Raw genomic sequence first — 19,360 nt, 5'->3', positions numbered from 1 at the left:
GGCAATCTACCTTAATACAAGTATTAGTGGCTGATTCCACAGCTCTAACCCGTGACCTGTAGGTCACACGGAAATAATTTTATCGTTACTCCAAAACTCCCCAAGAGATGTGATATAGACAGTTACCCTAATGCAAGCATCAACAACTAATTTCACGGCTCGAACCCGTGACTTATAGATCACACGGATATAACTTTACCATTATTCAAAAGTTCCCCTCTTCCTTTTTTTTTTTTTTTCTTTTTCCCTTTTTCCTCCTATAATACTAATACTATATCTGCAGCCTAAGTATTTTCATCAGTTTCCTGTTGTAGTTTAGTACCTCCCATCTGACTTCTCAGCAAGCCTTATTCTGCACAAAGTTTTAGTTCTCTTCTGTTTAAGTCCTTTTCTCCTTGCCTTTGTTTTTGTTTGCTTACATAAAAAAGACTTCCACTCAAATACAAAGTTTTAGTCTCCTATGGCTATGGTTAAAGTGACTTCAACACTAGAATCCAACATCCCAAACAACTTCAACACAAAAAGTGACAGTGTTTTTCAAGATGCCTCATTTTCTTCTTACTTAAATGGTGCTGAAGATACCTTTGTACTCAATCTTGAGCCAAGTGGAAATTTGAGCCAGAAAGAAGATGATGGTGAAATAGATATCTTTAGTGCAGAAAAATACTTCAATGAAGGGGTTGATGAAGAAAATCAAGAAAATGCCACAAATAGTGAATCACAAAACAAACACAAGATTGCTGAGGCAGCTACTAATATAGCTTTATTGAAGCAAAAAATTAGGCCTAAAACTCCAAGTATTCATTCAGAATCAAGTTGGAATAGTAGAAGTGCATTATTGCAAAATATTTCAAGAAATCATCAGCATCAGACACCAACAAAGACCAATAACAAGTCTTATGGCAAGAAATTCCTAGCCAGAATTGGCTGCAATTGTTATTGTAAAGACAAGAACTCTGTTAAGGTTGATGATCAAGTCGGCGGAAACAGTTTCAACAGTGGAAAATATCATGGAAAATCAAAACAAAACCCCATCAAAACAAGAAGCTTAGCTCAAAGTTCTGAGTCCAGTACAAGAGGAGCTAATCATCAAGATTTACATTTCAAGAAAATTGATGAATTGGGATTTGGAAAGGTTCCGGTTTTCGATCCTATAGCTGGAAATCCAGGTGTAAAGATACAACTGCAAAAGGAAGAAGACATCAAAAGAAAGTCCCTAGAAGTGTTTGGCTCTTCATTAACAGAGAAAGAAAGAACCAAACTGAGCCTTGAGAAAAAGGTAAGTATGTTAGCTTGGGATGCAATTGCTACAAAACCTGAAGAAATTGATATTATCAATATAGGAGCAAGTTCAGGTACATATGAGGATGATTATGCAGAAAGTGATGCAAGTTCAGATTTATTTGAGATTGAAAGTTTTCCAAGTAATAATACAGCAAATCCAAGTTTTGTTAGACAAGGTTCAGATGGTATGTCATGTTATGCTCCAAGTGAAGTTAGTATTGATTGGAGTGTGGTTACTGCTAGTGCTGCTGATTTCTCTATAATGTCTGATTCAGAAGAGATGAAAATTCCATCAATTAGAACCAAGTATGGGAAAGAAACAGCAGGGAGAGAGAAAGCGAAACGTCGTTCGGGCACTTTTTTAGGATGTAATAGTCATAAAGCTGTTGGAGTTGTGGGAGATGCATATAAAGGTAGTGAAAAAACATCAATGGAGATGACTCAGAGGCAGTTAAAAACTGAGTGTGTTGTGCCAATGACAAGATTTCATGCTGAGAGTAAGATGAGTAGATTTGATAGCGGAAATAGGAAACATGAATTTACTACAAGATCATTCTCTAGTTCATATACTGGACGTCCTGCAGATTTCTTGTATATTTAGAAGAGGAAAAGATTTTGGTTTAAAAATTTGGAATTTCCACTACTTATCAATGCAGTTTCAGAATGGGAGCTAATTGGTAAAGTTGTTGCTATGTGACCAGGAGTGTTCGAGCCATGAAAACAACCTCTTGCAGAAATGCATGGTAAGACTACGAAGAATAGACCCTTATGGTCCAGCTTTTCCTCGTACCCCGCGCATGGCGGGAGCTTAGTGCATTGGGCTTCCCTTCTATCAATGCAGTTTCATAATAAATTGAACTAGCCATTTTTCTTAGTTCTTGCTCTTCTTCTAGTGTGTAATCTGCGATACTCAGTTTAAGTGTATTTTGTGAATTAAGCTGTCTAATGCTATACGTACATCGTTTGCTTCTGTACTTATGTTTTTGGCTTATTTCCAAAGCTATGTAACTGAATTATGATATTGTTCTTTCTAATGTCTTAACTTATTGACGCTCTTAAGTAATCATGTCTCTTCTGTAGAACACTTAAAAAAATTTGTGAATTTAATTTTTTGTCTAGTTCTATTAGTTGTTTGATGATGTTTTTGTTAGGCGAGAGAATAACGCCTCACGCGATTGATACTCTAAAGAGTGTGAAGCCCTTTTGAGAAAAATCGTGTATGCTTAGCTCAAAGCGAACAATATTACATCGTATTAAGAGTATCTTTATATGTTGGCTTTGCCCAACAAACTGAGATCAAAGTCAATGTTTCAATGAGATGAGCACGGAGATGGAGGAGGCTGGAGAAAAAAAAAGGCAGTCCGGTGCACTAAACTCCCACTATTAAAAAATAAAAAAATTCTCGTTTTGCGCGAGATCCGGGAAGGGCCGGACCACCAGGTCAGCCTTACCCTACATTTTTATAAGTTTTCACGGCTGTTTCCGGGGAAGGGCTGGAGGTATGCAATAATGCAAACAAAGTCCAACTTCCAGCAAGGACCACCAGAAAAATGTCAAAAGTTTTCTTTACAAGGCAGCGAGAGAGGAAAAGAGGGGCATCTACAAAATGTAGGAAAAGAAGGAAAATATACACATCTCTTCGGAGAGATAGCAACATCGGGGTCTAAACTTTAATTCAGTAGTTCTCTTTTAGTTGCTTAGTATATTAGTATAAAAAGGTTAAATTATATTTTGAATTAAAAATCACGTAAGATCTACACCATTCACAGTTACAAGGGCAGTCCGATACACGAAGCATCTCGTGTTCACGCAGAGTCTGAAAAAAAAATAATATCTAAAGGGGATGTGATATAGGCAATCTACCCTATAAAAGCATCAATGACTGATTCCACCACTCGAACCCGCAACCTATAGTTCACATAGAAACAACTTTACCGTTACTCCAAGACTATCCTTCACCATTACAAATATTACTCCTGCCGTGCCATTATTAAAGGGAAGAGCTTGAGTTAATCTCAGTATGTTAGTTCAGTAGCCATTTTCATTGCTGTTCAAAACAAAATATTACGTATAACAATAATAACAATAAATTCAGTGAATTTTCATAAGTGGATATGAGGAGAATAAGATGTACGCAACCCTACCTTTACTCTGGAAGGATAAAGAGGCTATTTCCGATAGCCCCTCGGCTAAAGAAAAGATAAAAAGAAGCGGTGACAACAAATAGTAACAACAACAAGATATTAAGAAAACTGAAGTCAAGATAGCTATTAAACGGTAGGTAGTAATAACAATCTAAGAATAAAAAGATATCATACTAACAATAATACTATCGAACTAAGGAAGACAAAGGGAAACGCTCGACTACCTACTAACCTTCTACCATAATTCTCGACACCCACACCTTCTTATCAAGGGTTATATCCTCATTAAACTCAAATTGCACCGTGTCCCGCCTAATCACTTTTTCCCAAAACTTTTTTGGCCTACCCCTATCCAGCCTCATACCCACCAAGCCTAACCTCTCACACTTCCTAACCGGGATATTTGTGCTTCTCCTCTTAACATGTCCAAAATATCTAAGTCTTTCCTCCCACATCTTATCTTCCACGCATGCCATTCTAACCTTATCCCAAGTAACTTCATTCCTAATATTATCTAACATGGTATGACCACACTTGCATCTCAACATCCTCATTTTAGCTACTTTTATTTTCTGGATATAAGAGTTCTTGACTGGCCAACGCTCTTCCTCATACAACATAGTCGGTCTAACCACTACTTTGTAAAACTTACATTTAAGTTTCGGTGGCACATTCTAATTACACAAGACATCGGAAACGAGCTTCCACTTTATCCACCCTGCTCTGATACGATGTGTGACATTCTCATCAACTTCCCCATTACATTGTATTACTCACCCAAATTATTTAAAACTTCCTCCCCTATGAATGATTTTTGTATCAAGTCTCACATTCATGTCCGCTTCCAAGGTAATATGCTGAACTTGCACTCCACGCATTCTGTCTTGATCGTGCTCAACTTGAAACCTTAAGACTCAAGAGTCTATCTCCAAATTTCCAGCCTCTCGTTAACACTATCTTGCGTCTTGCCAATTAGAACTATGTCATCTGCAAATAACATACACCATAAAACTTCCCCTTCAATGTGCCGCATCAATGCGTCCATCACCAAGAAAAATAAAAAGGGGCTAAAGGATGATCCCTGATGCAACCCCTTCACAACCCGAAAGTATTCTGAGTTTTTTCCCACTGTCCTTACTCGTGTCACATCTTTAGCTTCCAAGCATCTCCATGTAGCCTCTTTCGGGACTTTCTCGTATGCTTTCTATAAGTCAATGAACACCATATGAAAGTCTTTTTCATTGTCCTATACTGCTTCACTAATCTCCTCTCCAGATAAATAAAAGTATTTTGTAGTCGATCGACCTGGCATGAAACTGAATTGGTTCTCGAAAATAGATACACTCCTTCTCACTCTCACTTTTACCATCCTCTTCCAATCTTTCATCATATGGTTTAGCAGTTTGATACCCCTATAATTGTTGCAATTTTAGATATCACCCTTATTCTTCTACAATAGAATCATCGTACTCCACATACATTCCTTCTTCGTCCTAAAAATAGCGTTCAACAACCCAAAAAGCCATTCCAAGCATGTCTTACTCGCTCTCCCCCAAAATTCAAAATAAAACTCTATTCTTTAACTATCCAGTTATAAATTTTACAAGAATATTAGGATTTTCATAAGATTTTGCAATTTTCAAAGTTGACTGAGTTACTTGAATGAAAGTAGCTAAACAATCATTAATTATGTATTTGAATAGAATTGCTAAAACTAATGAATAACTAGTAGTCTCAATGTACTTTCTTCATGACTATCTTAAGCTAAGGGTTGTTTGATTACCAAGATTAGGATATTAATCTCTGCATTAAATTTGGGGTTATATTTATTCATCATTTGTTATTGGTGTTAGCTAATACCAGTATAAATTTTATATCGAAATCTAATATTATCTGTCTCATATAATAAGTGGAATTATAGCCTTGTTTTGAACCAAACGATTCCTTATTGCAATCATAGGTGTTCACTAGAGGAGGGTCCCTAACATTGAATAAGGTGATAGAAGTAGCACACCCTACTATAATACTGAGATGTTATGTGATTAGCAATCAATGGCACGTGCTCGTCTTGCAAGACATTCCTATCTTTGCTCATTAAGCTAGTTCTTTCTTAAAGTGTATTTATAATTGTGGTGTGACTATATATTTTACTTACTTTAATTAAATTCCAACTTGACATGAAAGCGATATTCGTATTCCTCGTGGCTACTTTACCACTACCGGCTTGGTTCACCCTTGTCCAACTATTTTGTAGGCCATAATTGTGTTGATAAGCTTTAAAAAATTTGACCCACATATGGTGTTAGATCAGAAAGCTGATCACTATTTAGTTCTGAGGTTGGCTTACCCTAACTTGATGGCACGCCTATAGAGTTTTTCAACCTAAAATGTCATAAAGCATTTTTCTTGCTCGATGATCTATCAATGAAATTATTATGAATCCCTGACTTGTCTTATTCTGGCCTATTTGTTATTGGTTCACATATGTCATCTGGGCATCCTTCCTCTCTTGATCTATTTCGATTATAACTCGATAGTGATTTTTTAGGGTCAAATAAGTGGTTGGGTTGGGAGAATGTCACAATGCTGCTATATATACGAAATACTTAATAGCTAGTCGTCGTATAACGTCTATCCATCCAAGCTATTGAAATCCTGTAATAGGTTAACCATCTTGATTGATCCATCAAAATTTCATATAGAGATATCATTAATTGTAAAGCCAAATGGCACACAAAAAGAACATGGAAGTTCGACAAACCAAATGGCACTATGAGTTAGGGGTATAATAGATCACTTAGGGGTCATGTGGTTTTATAAGGTATCTCTATTATAATTTCTTTCTCAATCCAACCCCACCGGCCTCTTATTTAATTTCTCTAGTTAGGAGATAATTTCAAAAAGTCTTTTAATTTAAGACCATGATAGACATATCTCAGTGTGATCGTTGAATACATACATATCGAAAGAAATCCAGCTGGTCTATAACTGCAACTTTTCTAGTGGCTTTTAAATCTCCACTTTAAAGATGAGTCAATTTTCAACAATAGTTGAAAAGGTTATCCTAAATTATCCGTTGGAAAAAAAACCTAAATCATCTCAATCACTCAGTAGTCTTAGCTTTATGTCACTATCGAAATTGAAATCCAATATTATTGAAGTAGACCAAGAAAATTGTACAAGGACGACTATAGGATGTTTATATCAGTGAACCCAAAAAAACAAAATTCACATATAAATCCTAGTCTATTATATTTTCCTTCTAGATATATTCACATGAGAACCAGATTCAGAATTATTTGTCATATAATATTGCACTAATTAAATTTCTTCAAGTTGAAAGAGAACCGCTTCGATAAGGAGATTATGTTCATTTACTTAAAAACCAACAGAAACTAATTAAGCATCGATCCAACTTAAAACTTCAAACGAAACAGCAGAATAATGTGATACTCCATAAACCAGTTTTTAATCTGAATGTGTGACATAATTATATAACTCTAACATGAAAATATACATGACATTTCTCTTGAATTTATTTTTTGTCCAGTGCATAAAGTGATCAGGTCTCTTAGATCTACCTGAAATTATTTAAATTAAATTCTCACAAAGTGGTCCAAGAAAATATTTGGGGTAGTATCACTTTTAGCTCGCGACAGAAACTATTTATATTTGATAGCCGAAAAAAGTGTATAAATTGTATATAATTTACAAAATGTATATATATACAAAAAATATACATTTTCCGACTATTATTTTGAGAGCGGCTATACAATGTCATTTTCCCACAGTAATTAAGATCCTTATCACTTTGCTGGCAACTTACGCATGGCATATGTTATATGTATATAGGTTCTCTACCAAGTGTCAAATTAAAGGTTTGTTATTTAATTTGACACAGGTCCGCGTCCTTGTTTTGTTTCTTATTTGGTTTCTCGCCCGATGTTTTTTATTTGTATTGAGTCTGATTAAATTTGGATTCGTGCCAGGATATCCTAAGTTGAGAGTAAAATGCTTGCTAACAAAAGACGACTTCATACACAAGGCTTGAACCCGAAATCTCTGATTAAGAATAAAAGAAGACATACTTACCACTTTACCACAACTTTTATCGGCGTCCTTTGTTAGTTTCAAGTGTACTGTGGTTGGCTTAATATGTCAGCTGGTCCATTTCAATTTTCAATTTCAATTCCTTTCACCTATTTATTTCTTCTTTCGTGGAGTATTATCTCTTTGTGGATAACTCGATCTACTTTGAAAATGATAATGAAACTGCATTAAGTATATTCTAGTTCAGTTTGACGCAAATGGCTTGTCACTTAAAGTTTTTTAATAGTGGACTTTGTTAAAGCACATACTTTGTTATAAGCTTTTCTATTTTTATATTTATGAAACAAGAGATTTTCAAACTGTAATATATTGCATGCAGTTTTATTCTTCGATTACAAATGCTAGTGACTAATTAATGCCTAGTTGTTTTTTTTACTTCGATAAGTGGTCAAATAGTCAAGATATTAAAAAGCCGGGGATGTTCTAGTAAAATCCAAATTGACGACCAAATCGATGCGGACTATATGGCTCGACGATGAATGAGTTACCATACCTCAAAGGAAGGTAATTAAAATTAAGCTCATGAAGTAATTTGATTCCAACTCTTGAGGGGCATCATTATCCACGTAATAATAAGTACGAGAATTGGTTAACATTGTTGGTGCCCAAACTATATCCTCCCCATTGGGATGCGTTTTCTTCCATCCTTCTCGTCAAAGTACCTTGCAGCCCCTTCTCCTGAGTATGCTACCATCAAAGGGACAACGGACCCTTAGCAAGTGGATAGTGGATTTTGAAGTAATGTGCAAGCCAGCCATAAACATAATGAATGGGAAAAGAAACTTTGACCTGATCGAGTTGGGAAGAACGCGAAATCTTATTCAAACCATGATAAATACTCGCTAAAACTGGGACTGCAAGGCTAATCTGTCGCCCGCCTGCCATCATGCTTGCCATCTTAAAAGTCTCAGGACGAATGGAGTTTTCAACCTTGGGGAACACAAAGGCACATAGCCAAATTGTTAAGAATGCCTCTACATATGTCTCATCTTTCTTGTCAGACCTCACCCTAAGCTTAGAGAATATAGTTTCTTGATCACTCGACCATCTCGTCGTCTCGGGAATAACTCTGTTAGGATTATGTGTTGACTTTAGGCGTGCAGATTTCTTTTTCTTTCGCAACGGGACATGCCTATATATTAAAGTTTTTTTATACCAAAAACTTGTCCACTTGACGAAGGAAACCTTTTGGGTAGCACCCGTACCCTTCTTAAGATGATGAAATACGACAAATAAATACTCGCAAGATCGAGGAATAAACCTGACTTGTTTTTCATTCAAACCGATGAGTTCTCTTGTCTCAGGTACCACTTCTTCGTACGGAGAACGCGCAATGGAAAAACCCCCAAGGATATATAAGTCCCAAAGAGATATAGATAGCTTCCCAGCTGATGTAAGAAGTGTGTTCGTCTTGGGGCACCAAGCCTCACAAAATGCTTGGAAAATGTTCAAGTTTCGATCATAAGTGAAAAGTGAGGCATAGACAATACCGTAAATCTTTGTTTTACTCAGAGTTTGTTGGCTTCCACCAAGTACGTCTTCAGCCCATTCCCAATATCCTGGGATATGATGATACTCGCCCTCGATTGTTGTTGTGTTTTCCCAATGTACTTCGCCTTGAATTATGCGACTTCCTAAGTTTGGAAGGGTGCTAGCAATATTTACATGGTGATGGATTGGCGCTTGGAGAGACCACATCTTGGATAATGGATAAGAAATCGATTTGTATTCCAAGGTCCAGTTCTCTACATGAAGGGAGTTCCTTAGAGGAGGCCATGGGGCTGCATATCGGCCGGCTTGTGAGGTGTGAACCAAAAGCTTGGTTTGTTCTATGCCATCTTCAGTCTCGATAATGAGATATCTAAGTGTGAGCACGTGATGTTTTCCCTATATGAGAATTACTCCCAAAAATTCAAAATAAAAACAATTTTCCTTTGTGTGCAATGCTTGAATTTTCGTGGCACTTTTGGATAATTATTTATATTTTGTCTGTGCATGTTTATTTGTTAAATTAATAAAAATATAAAAAATATGTCACATTAGCATTTAATATGTAATTCTACAATTAGGAGTAATTAAGTTTGTTTTACAAAATGAAAAAATTACAAAAATAGGCATTTTTTGCATTTTTAGCATTTAATGTCCAAATTGTGTGATTTGATTTTATTGATGTTTAATTTTGGGTGATAATTATTATTAAAAGTTAATTAGTATTTTAAGATAATTTTGGTTTTTATAATTTAATTTCATACATTTTAGTTTTATCAATAAGTGAAAGAAAAGAGAACAAAAAATAGACGAAAATCGGATTGGGCCTTTTCTTCAATTTTAAACCACAAGCCCAAGGATACCCAACCTTCCCCTACGACCCGGTCCATTTCAAACCGGGTAGACCCAGTCCATAATCCCAAAGACCCAACACCCCTATTTCCCTATCTTTCATTTCAAAAACAAAACCCTAAAAATATTCACTGTTGAAAAAACCCCACTCGCCCCCTCTCTTGCTCTACTTCTTCAATCTTCCAAACTACACTCCCATGGCTGCCCTCCCCATCTCCCCCAAACTAGTGGCATCTTCTACGACCAAGCCACCATCGCCTTTACCAGCCCCGTCGTCCGTCTTCCTCAGCTGAACGACCAGCCATGGATGACCACCCTCGAAGCTCCGCCATGAACGATACCTTCATGGTCAAGCTCCCATGGCTGCCCCTTGCTGCTTTGTCTTCTCCATGGAGAGCTCAAGCTCGTCCATGGACTGCCTTCACCACCACCTTCTACGACCACAGCTCGTCGACACGTCCAAACGAGCATCGTCGTCCCCATCGCTGCCACCAGTTGAGCAGCGTTGCTATTGCTGCTTCGTCCAGCTTCTGTTATCACCAAACACCCCATCATCGAGCAAACAACCCTGCCTCGTCGTCGAAGCCATGAACGACGCACCAACAGTCTTCACCATTACCGGCGACACGCAGTCACGCCTCACGACCAGCCCGTCATTTCTGCTGCTTCTACTACGACCAGCTCCAGTATCATTGCACCTTAGCGTCGAGAGGAAGTTCTGGACAGAATTGTCGCACCATCTTTGTTGATTTTCTTTGATTTCGATTTGAGTTTCGAAGTGATAAAATTCAAATGAGTGGAAGGTGATGAATTAGCGGGTGTTCGTTTGAATGTTCGGGGTTTGGAGAGTTTGTTTCAGGGCTCATTTGTATTATTCTTCGAACATCAAATTGATTGGAGCAGTCGTTCGTCCAGGCAGATTCGAGTGATTTTGGTGCGATAATTGTTTCCAGGCAGGTTTGTTTACGTTCGAGTTCGTCGTTGTTCCGATCCGGTTAGTTGGTTTAAGTTTCATTTCTGTCTGTATTTTGTTTGATATTCTCGGATCTGAAATCAGTATATGTTTGATTCTTTTCTTGTTCGCTTGTTCGTCATTTCTTGATTATTTCTTCAGTTTGTTTTTATTCATTTTTCTTGTTTAGTTTTAAATACAGAAGTGTATTAGTTTAATCACTTGAATCCTTTATCTTGGTTGTAATGTTGTTAGATTTAATTTGAATTTGAGCTCAGTGATTTGAATATATTTGTTTGTTATTGTTGTTGAATCTGAAAATAGGTTTGTTGTTAAAAAATATTGTTCAGTCAAAATAATTCCAGTTTTCTTTGTTGTTCATCATATAGTTTGAGTTTGTTCATAAAATCTGATTAGGAATTGGTTATAGCTGCTATATTTTGGTTAGAATTGATTAGGTGAATTGGTTATAGCTGACGGGGTAGATTGGTAAATTGCAATATTTTCAGGGTTAAAATGGTAATTTCAGTAAGGTCAGAGGGGTATTTTTGGAATTAAAAATCTGAAAAATTATTTATTTTGAGTGCTCTGTCCATTAAGATTAAATAATATTTTAATAATATTAAAATAGTACATGGTGGGGGACAAGACATAATGTAGTGGAGGAATAATATAATTGTTTAATGTAGGCATGAAAGACAAGATATAATGGAGGGGATAATGTATTTGTTTAATGTAGTGGGGGACAAAACATTAGGTAGTGGGATTAAAAGGCGGATGAGTGAAAGATAGTGAGTTTTAATTTTAAAAAATGCTGAAAGTTAGTAATAAATAGAGGGGACTTGGACAGAATTAAAAAAAAAAGGGGCTGAATATTGAAGAGAGAGAAAAATTCCGAAAATATTAAGATTTCCAAAAATACAAATAAAAACATTTTGGAAATTAAAAGAGAGAGTAGTATACACCTGATATACAATCTAAATATTCTGATATACGGATTCAGAAATTAAGGGTTGAACATTAATTAGTCTTTAAAATCTGAAAAGATTCTCTTGGCTTCTGTCCGTTGATTGTTGTCAGTGTTTCTGGATTTTTATCTTGATTTTAAAATCTGTCACTGGTTTCTCGTTGCTGGTTGTTACTGGTTGATGGGTGTTGCTGTTGTTGTATGCTACTGAATTTCTGTTGATCTCCCTTTTCTTTTGCTTCCAATATCAGGTACACAACTGACACGCTGGTTACTGTAAACTGAAACATGAAGCATGAATACGAAATGAAGAGTTGAAGTTCTGAATTTATTTTAATTATATTCTGAATTTTATTTGTATATATAAATTATTTAGCTTACTCTAATCAGAATCATGTAGCTGTTTAATATATATTGTGGAACATTTGACGATAGCTTAACGGACGAGCTATCTATGTATTGCCTAAATAAATAAATGGTGTAGTAACTCTGTCTAGTTAATTCGTTATTGTTGGATGATTATCATGTCTCAAAAAGCATGTTAGCTGATTTAGACTATTCTTGAACATTCAACAGTTAGTTCATTAAACGAATAGACCATTTCAGAACTTGTAGGAATATTGTTTAGTTAAATACTATTGGTCAATTTCAGCATGTAAATGGTCTAGGATTAAAATTAGATTGCTAAGTTTTTTTTTAATTTGACAAACTGTGAACATGCCTAGTATAATGTAACTAGGTAGTAACATGTGAATAAGATGGCCCAGGTCCAGTTTTCTGCCATACACGTTGGGCCTGGGCCCGCATTGGCAACGGACTGCCCTGATTGCATCATTTTCAGATTTTATGAATCATATTCGAAACCCAACTATAACAACTCAAGCATGTAAATAAATTAAGACCTTTTCTCTTTCATTTTGTAGAGACAAAATTTAATAGAGAAAAATGTAGGCATTTTAGGATTGTCCTTTTAAAATAAATGAGATGAGCCTCGCCCAATAAAACGCACAAATTGCGGGGCCCTCAATAAATGTTTAATTGAATACTTAGATTTCGAGATGGTCCGTTTAGCAAATTTCACGGCCTTCTCCAAAGTAATAAAGCGTTAGATTCTTTAGGCACGATTTTAATAATACTACATCCCTAAACTCGGGTGCGCATTTATGCGACCCAAATCCAAATCTCAACGGAGTCAAAACGTGTCAACAACCATGGGTGCATTGATTGCGATGTGGTTCGAAACGCATTTTCACAACGTTGCAATTCTAAAAATAATAATAATAAAAGCGGTTTAAAGTTGATAAAAGCACATAAACTATAATATGTATTAAAATCAGATATCTAGTCATTACAACAGTTTAAGCGACCGTGCTAGAACCACGGGATTCGGGGGTGCCTAACACCTTCCCTCGGGTCAACAGAATTCCTTACTTAGAATTTCTGATTCGCAGACTTCATTTGGAAAGTCGAATATTTTCCTCGATTCGGGATTCAATCGGTGACTTGGGACACCATAAATCTCCCAAGTGGCGACTCTGAAATAAATAAATAAATCCCGATTCGATTGTCCTTTAATTGGAAAAAACTCCCTTCCGTGCCCCTTCGCGGGCGGCGCGGGCGAAAAAGGAGGTGTGACAGCTCTGGCGACTCCGCTGGGGAAAATCGCTTTACCCAGAACCACCGGTTCAGGGTTAGAAATTCGAGCTTGATAAATTGTTGTATTTTGGCTTTATTATATGATATTCTCATATGATTTGTGCTTAATATGCAAAATGATGCTTTTTACTGCTTTGATATTATTTGAACTGTACATATAAACTGTGCCGAAACCTTCTCTTCTTACCTCCGGGGATGTGCTTACTGGTTAAGACTCCTTATTCTGTTAGTGTCATACCCTAAATAAAAGAGGCTCGGAAAGTTTCTAAGCCGACTGGCCTTTTGGTTCCCGGAAAGGAGCTCCTTCCTCAACTCGAGTTATCCGCTCGAGTGCACTGTCCAGAATATATACCCAGGTTGAACCTAGAATAACTTGACTTCATGCCGGATCCCTAGTAGGAACGTTTATTTGCATCATGTTGCATTTGGCTTAGAGGACTCAACACAGGGGTTGAGTCCGTCTAGGACAAGCAACCTGAAATGAAAAAGACCATTCTACTGCATCTTGTTTGTTTTGCACATTTATTTGCTTCAGATCTGCATGCTGACCGGCTTCTGAAATAGAGAATTTTGAAAAAAAAAAAAAAAATTTGAAAAGAAAAGAAAAAAAAACGAAAAAAGAGTATAGCACTGTAGGGAGATAACTACTTATTTTTTAAAAAAAACAAAAAAAAAAACAATGGCCAAGTAGTGTCAAAACCCTGCCAAAATTTTGAATTTTTTTTTAAAAAGTTTGATTTATTGGGAAAGAAAGGAATATTGTTTACAAAGTTCAGTTTATAGGTGAACTACACCGGTTTGATTCTCACAGGACGTGAGATACGTAGGCAACCCTCGTCGGGTCCAACCTCCCATTTTGTAAAAATAGAAGAAAAAAGAAGTCAAAATTTTAATTTTCTGTCATGGAGTCGGGTGATGCCGTTTTTATCAAAATAGCCGAATGTTCTCAAAAGGAACACCGGAAGGCTGACTTTGTATAAACGGCCACTTCTGTCATTTTTTATTTTTTATTATTTATTGGTTAACTCGCACAACCTTAAAATCTTTGTCCCTGAAGTGCTGAAAGGTCGTGTTCGAAAGATCTGTTTTTTTAGGAAAAATGATCAAATCGTTTTTTAGTCAAATAAATTTTCACTTGTTTAATCTTATTAATAAATGTGCAGAATGAGCACGACCCAAATGGAACCTTTTTCTATCATGAATAAAATCCCCCTCCAATTGCGGCTATGGTGGAATGATTTAGGCAAAGAAAGGCATGACGAAATCAAGAAACATCTCAAAGGTCTCACGAGTTTATTGGATATCAGGCCTCGAGGGGATATTATAAGAGCACTGGTCCCTTACTGGGACCCTGCGCACAATGTCTTCCATTTCTCGGACTTTGAACTCACCCCAACTTTAGAGGAAATAGCAGGATACATCGGCAGTGCTGAAGTTCCATTGAGGCATAAATACCTGGTTGCTCCAAGAGCCGTAGCGGTGCACCGATTTTTGGACTCATTAAAGATAGTCAGAACAATCCATAACCCTGACTTGGCAAAAAGTTTTTGCACTATGTGCTTCATATACCAAAGATATGGCCACATAGAAGGATTCAACAAGCCAGAAAACAAGTTGTGCAGCAAAAGTAACCGTCGAAAGTAGGATGAACATAGACGGGTTGCTTTCATGATAACCTTCTTAGGGCTTTTAGTGTTCCCAAGAAAAGATGGGAATATTGACATAAAGATAGCTGGGGTTGTCAGTACTTTGCTCACTCAAAAGGATAGCACACTGGCGCCCATGATTGTATTTGATATGTTCCGAGCTCTCATGGCCTGCAAAGCCGGAGGAAACTTTTTCGAAGGTTGCAACTTGTTATTGCAAATGTGGATGACCGAACACCTATGTTACCGAGCCCAGTTCCTGAGCCATGGATCTTCTGAAAAGACCTGCATAGAGGAGTTCTACACTAGAATTAATGAGGTCCGCCTACCTGAAGGAGTCTCGGCATGGACCTCATATTTTCGGACCCTCAACGCCAGTCAAATACAGTGGACACTGGGATGGCTACCGATCGACGAAGTCATATACATGCCAGCAGCTAGGCCCCATTTTCTCTTAATGGGACTTAAGAGCATTCAACCTTATGCGCCGTATCGGGTTTTGAGGCAACTTGGGAGGTGTCAGATAGTGCCCAAAGATGAGGATCTAAGCACCCAGGTGATTGAGATCAGTTCTGATGGTCAGTTTCCCGAAGCAAGGGTCCGCCAGATTTGAAGCCAATGTCAATACTTAGAGGCAAATACTTGTGTACTGAATCAGGCAAGAGGGGAAGTTTCACCTGGACATCAGGCTTGGTACAAAGGGGAAATGTCGTTTGGAAGGCCGGCTAAAAGACCTCACCTTCAAGAATTTGCCAAGTCCTCACAAGAACATTGGGACTGGTTGGCCAAAGAGCGGGAATATCTTGCCGAAATAGGCAAGCTGAAACAACAGATTAAGGATCTGAAATTTGAGAACAAAGTGCAGGTTGCTGCCAATGAAGGTGAAAAGAACAAACTAGCTAGAGAAAGCGAGATCCTTAAAGCTTAGATCCGGAAGATGAAAATGGATGCCGACAACCAACTGAGAAGCCGGGCTGATAAAAGGTTGATAGCAGGGTTAAGGAATCAGGTCGCTAAAAGCCGAAAAGACTTGGAAAGATCCAAGGCTAGCATAGCAAGAATACGGGCCAGATGGGCAAAAGGTACAACAACGCGGAAAAAGTACCTATGGCAAGTGAAAAGGGATTACGAAGGGAGCGTTACAATATTAAGAGAAATATATTCCACTCTCAGTGATCGGGTCCTTAAACAAGCCCGAGATGCTAGAACGATAGGGAGCGCTGCTATGATTCAATAACCCGAATGGAAGAGCAAATGAAGAGGTTCCAAGATCAGCTCATTGACAATACTCGAGTATTGGGACTAAAGAATCAACGAATAGAACAATTGTTCATAGAAAGGGATAGAATCAGGGGTAGGATCAATGAGATTGGGTGCTACATCACCACGAAGTGCCTAACATGTGAAGAAATGCCTCGTGATATCCTTTTTGCCTCAGTCATGGGTTATGTCCCCGGATCATGGAGGAATTAAAAAGCTTGCAAAGGGGCCTAGCACCAAAGCCTGCGGAAAGGCCGAACGATGCCTCGCGGGCACCAAAATTCAAGGCTTTAATGTATCCCAAGTTCAAGCCTGCACCTGTTTGTTTTTCAGAGTCTGTTTTCTACCCCTATGTTCTCTTCAAACATTGTTAATAGTATGGAGTCTATATTTCGTTTGTTTTCTTTCAAATAACAGTTTGTAATAGCATATTTGGGTAATGAAATGTAAAATTGGGTCTTTATTTTACTTATGTCAGAACTATGGCGGTATGATTCATGCGGGGACATGATACGTAGGCAATCTATATAAGATTCGACCATCACTAAGAGATAAAAAGAAAGGGCAAAGTAATTAAATAAAGAACCTAAGTCGGAATGACGCATGCAGTCGGAGTAAAAGCATGTTAGAAATGGTTAACTGCCTAAGAACATTGCATCCCCCAACGTGCAATTACAATATCTGTTAAGACTCTAACACTGACAAGTTTGTTGTTTTTCCAATCTATATCAGTTAGTTTGTTAAAGCGTACTGGCACCGTACCATTATCAAACAAGATCAAAAGGGCCCATACCAAAAAGCATGACTGGCTCAGATAACAGTGTTGAGTCGGAAAAGACGACAAATCAGATGCTAAAGGAGGCCATGGAAAAAATGGAAAAGATGAGGCTGGAAATGAATGAAATGTAGATAGCCTTAGCTAGAGCCTAAAAGGGGCATGAACTACCTGTTACTCCTACTCTCCAACCAGGACACACGCCAGAATACCCCTCTCCCGGCCCTTCAACGAGTTTCCCAAGCCATCACTACTATCAGGGAAGAGAGGCCTATGATCCCCAAGCTCCACCACCCAATTAGAATCCTCCTCCACCAAATGTTCCCGTCTTTGTGGCGCCTGCACCAACCCCATTGCACAGATCGTCTAGTGAGCCATTGTTTCAGGCTTACGATACACAATATTATCCCCCTGAACTCACATTCAAAGCACCCGAGCCACACACCTATAATCCCCACTTTAAGGTCCCGATGGAGATTGAAAAGCCGGCTAAGAGCCCAAAGCAGGACGAGGTGATGCAGAAATTTAAAAGCCTGAAGCAGTCCTTCAGGAACATGCACGGGTTAGGCAACCAGGTCAGCGTGACTTACAGGGATCTATGCCCTTTCCCTGACGTCCAATTACAAGCAGGGTTCAATATGCCCAAATTCGATTTATACGAAGGGCATGATGATCCTATGGCACATCTGCGGGGATTTTGTAGCAAGATGAGGGGAGCGGGGGGCAAAGATGAGCTATTGATAGCTTACTTTGGCCAGAGTTTGAGCGGGTCGACACTAGAGTGGTATACAAGATAAGATCCGAGCAGGTGGTACACCTGGGATGATCTGGCACAGGCCTTCGCAGGACACTTCCAATACAACCTTGAGATAGTCCCAGACCGTCTCACATTGCTTAAGCTTTAGAAGAAACCCGGAGAGAGCTTCCGGGAATTTGGGTTCCGATGGAGAGAACCGGCAGCCAGAGTTGATCCTCCAATGAGAGAGGGAGAAATGGTAGATTACTTTCTACAAACTCTAGAGCCAACTTACTTCGGTCACTTGGTGACGTCAGTTGGCAAATCCTTCAACGAAGTGGTGAAAATGGGAGGCATGATAGAAGAGGGACTTAAGTCCAATAAGATCCTGAGTTACTCGGCAATTAAGGCAACAACTCAGGCCATTCAGAGCGGCACGGAAGGTGCGCTCGGAAAGAAAAGGAGAGAGGAGGTCACGACAATAGAGGCAGACAATTGGTCCAGATCTAGAGGTCCTTCCCCTTATTACCAACCCAGACTCCATCATCCAAACTACCCACACATTCCAAATTACCCTCCACAACCCTACTACCCACCACAAGAACAACATTTCTCCGTCCATCAAGCCCAGACATATACTCAACTCCCGGCTCGCCCGCAATGGCGTGCGCCAGCTCCCCACAATACATACCCACCTCCACATAATACCTACCTACCACCACAAAACACCTATCCACCGCCAAGAGCCTACAGGAACCCTCCAGGGACAGGTTTCAGAGGGAATCCGGCTTCCAGAAATGAAAGACTGCAGAGGCAAAGAACCTTTACTGAGTTGGGAGAAACTTATACTGCCTTGTTCCACAAATTAAGGCAGTTGGGTTTATTAAATCCTGTTGAGCCTAGGTTGCCAAATCCCTTACCCCAAAATATGGATCACTCGGTAAGATGTGAATATTGTTCGGGAGCTCCCGGACATGATACCGAGAAATGTTGGAGGCTGAAACATGCGATACAAGATCTTATTGATACCAACAAGATCGAGGTACAGGCACCGGAGGCACCTAACATTAACCAGAACCCATTGCCAAAGCACCCTGAAGCCCACATGATCGAGCTTGTGCACGAAGTAGGGGAGCCGAAGAAACCCCCACAGACAGTGATGATGATCCGTGCCACTCCAAAAGAAAAATCGATCAATGAGGAAGCAGGGGTACAGTTGAAGGGGGAAGATGTCAAGCCAGTGGTGATATTGGGGAAGAATCCATCTGCCGCTACAAGGAAACCAGAACCAGCCAAGTTGGTAATAACGGGAGCATCATCTGCACCCGTGGTTGTTGTGAAGGGGGTCTGCAGGGAACCGGTCATCATAAAACCAGTAGTCCAAACACCAGTGATTGATAGCAAGGCTGTGCCTTGGAAGTATGAGAAGGCAGTGGTGATGTACAAGGGACAACAAGTGGAGGAGAATAGTTGTGAGGCGCAGGGACTGA

At 38.7% G+C, this 19,360-nt stretch overlaps 1 protein-coding gene across 1 annotated transcript; it reads left to right on the top strand.

The window, feature by feature from the left end:
• The first annotated feature begins 314 nt into the window (after positions 1-314).
• Positions 315-2,262, top strand: LOC104213646 (protein PHYTOCHROME KINASE SUBSTRATE 1-like). The gene has a single exon (XM_009763175.2). It carries the CDS (start codon positions 461-463, stop codon positions 1,883-1,885), a length of 1,425 nt encoding a protein of 474 aa, XP_009761477.1. The 5' UTR covers positions 315-460; the 3' UTR covers positions 1,886-2,262.
• The last annotated feature ends 17,098 nt before the right edge of the window (positions 2,263-19,360 follow it).

Source organism: Nicotiana sylvestris, chromosome 10, assembly GCF_000393655.2.
Source record: "Nicotiana sylvestris chromosome 10, ASM39365v2, whole genome shotgun sequence".
Lineage (NCBI taxonomy): Eukaryota > Viridiplantae > Streptophyta > Magnoliopsida > Solanales > Solanaceae > Nicotiana > Nicotiana sylvestris.
Note: the sequence above shows the minus strand (reverse complement) of the source record. Positions and strands in the feature narration are given on the sequence as shown.

Excerpts from the sequence above, each read along its gene's own strand:
- LOC104213646 (XM_009763175.2), top strand. The coding sequence starts at position 461 with ATGGCTATGGTTAAAGTGACTTCAACACTAGAATCCAACATCCCAAAC.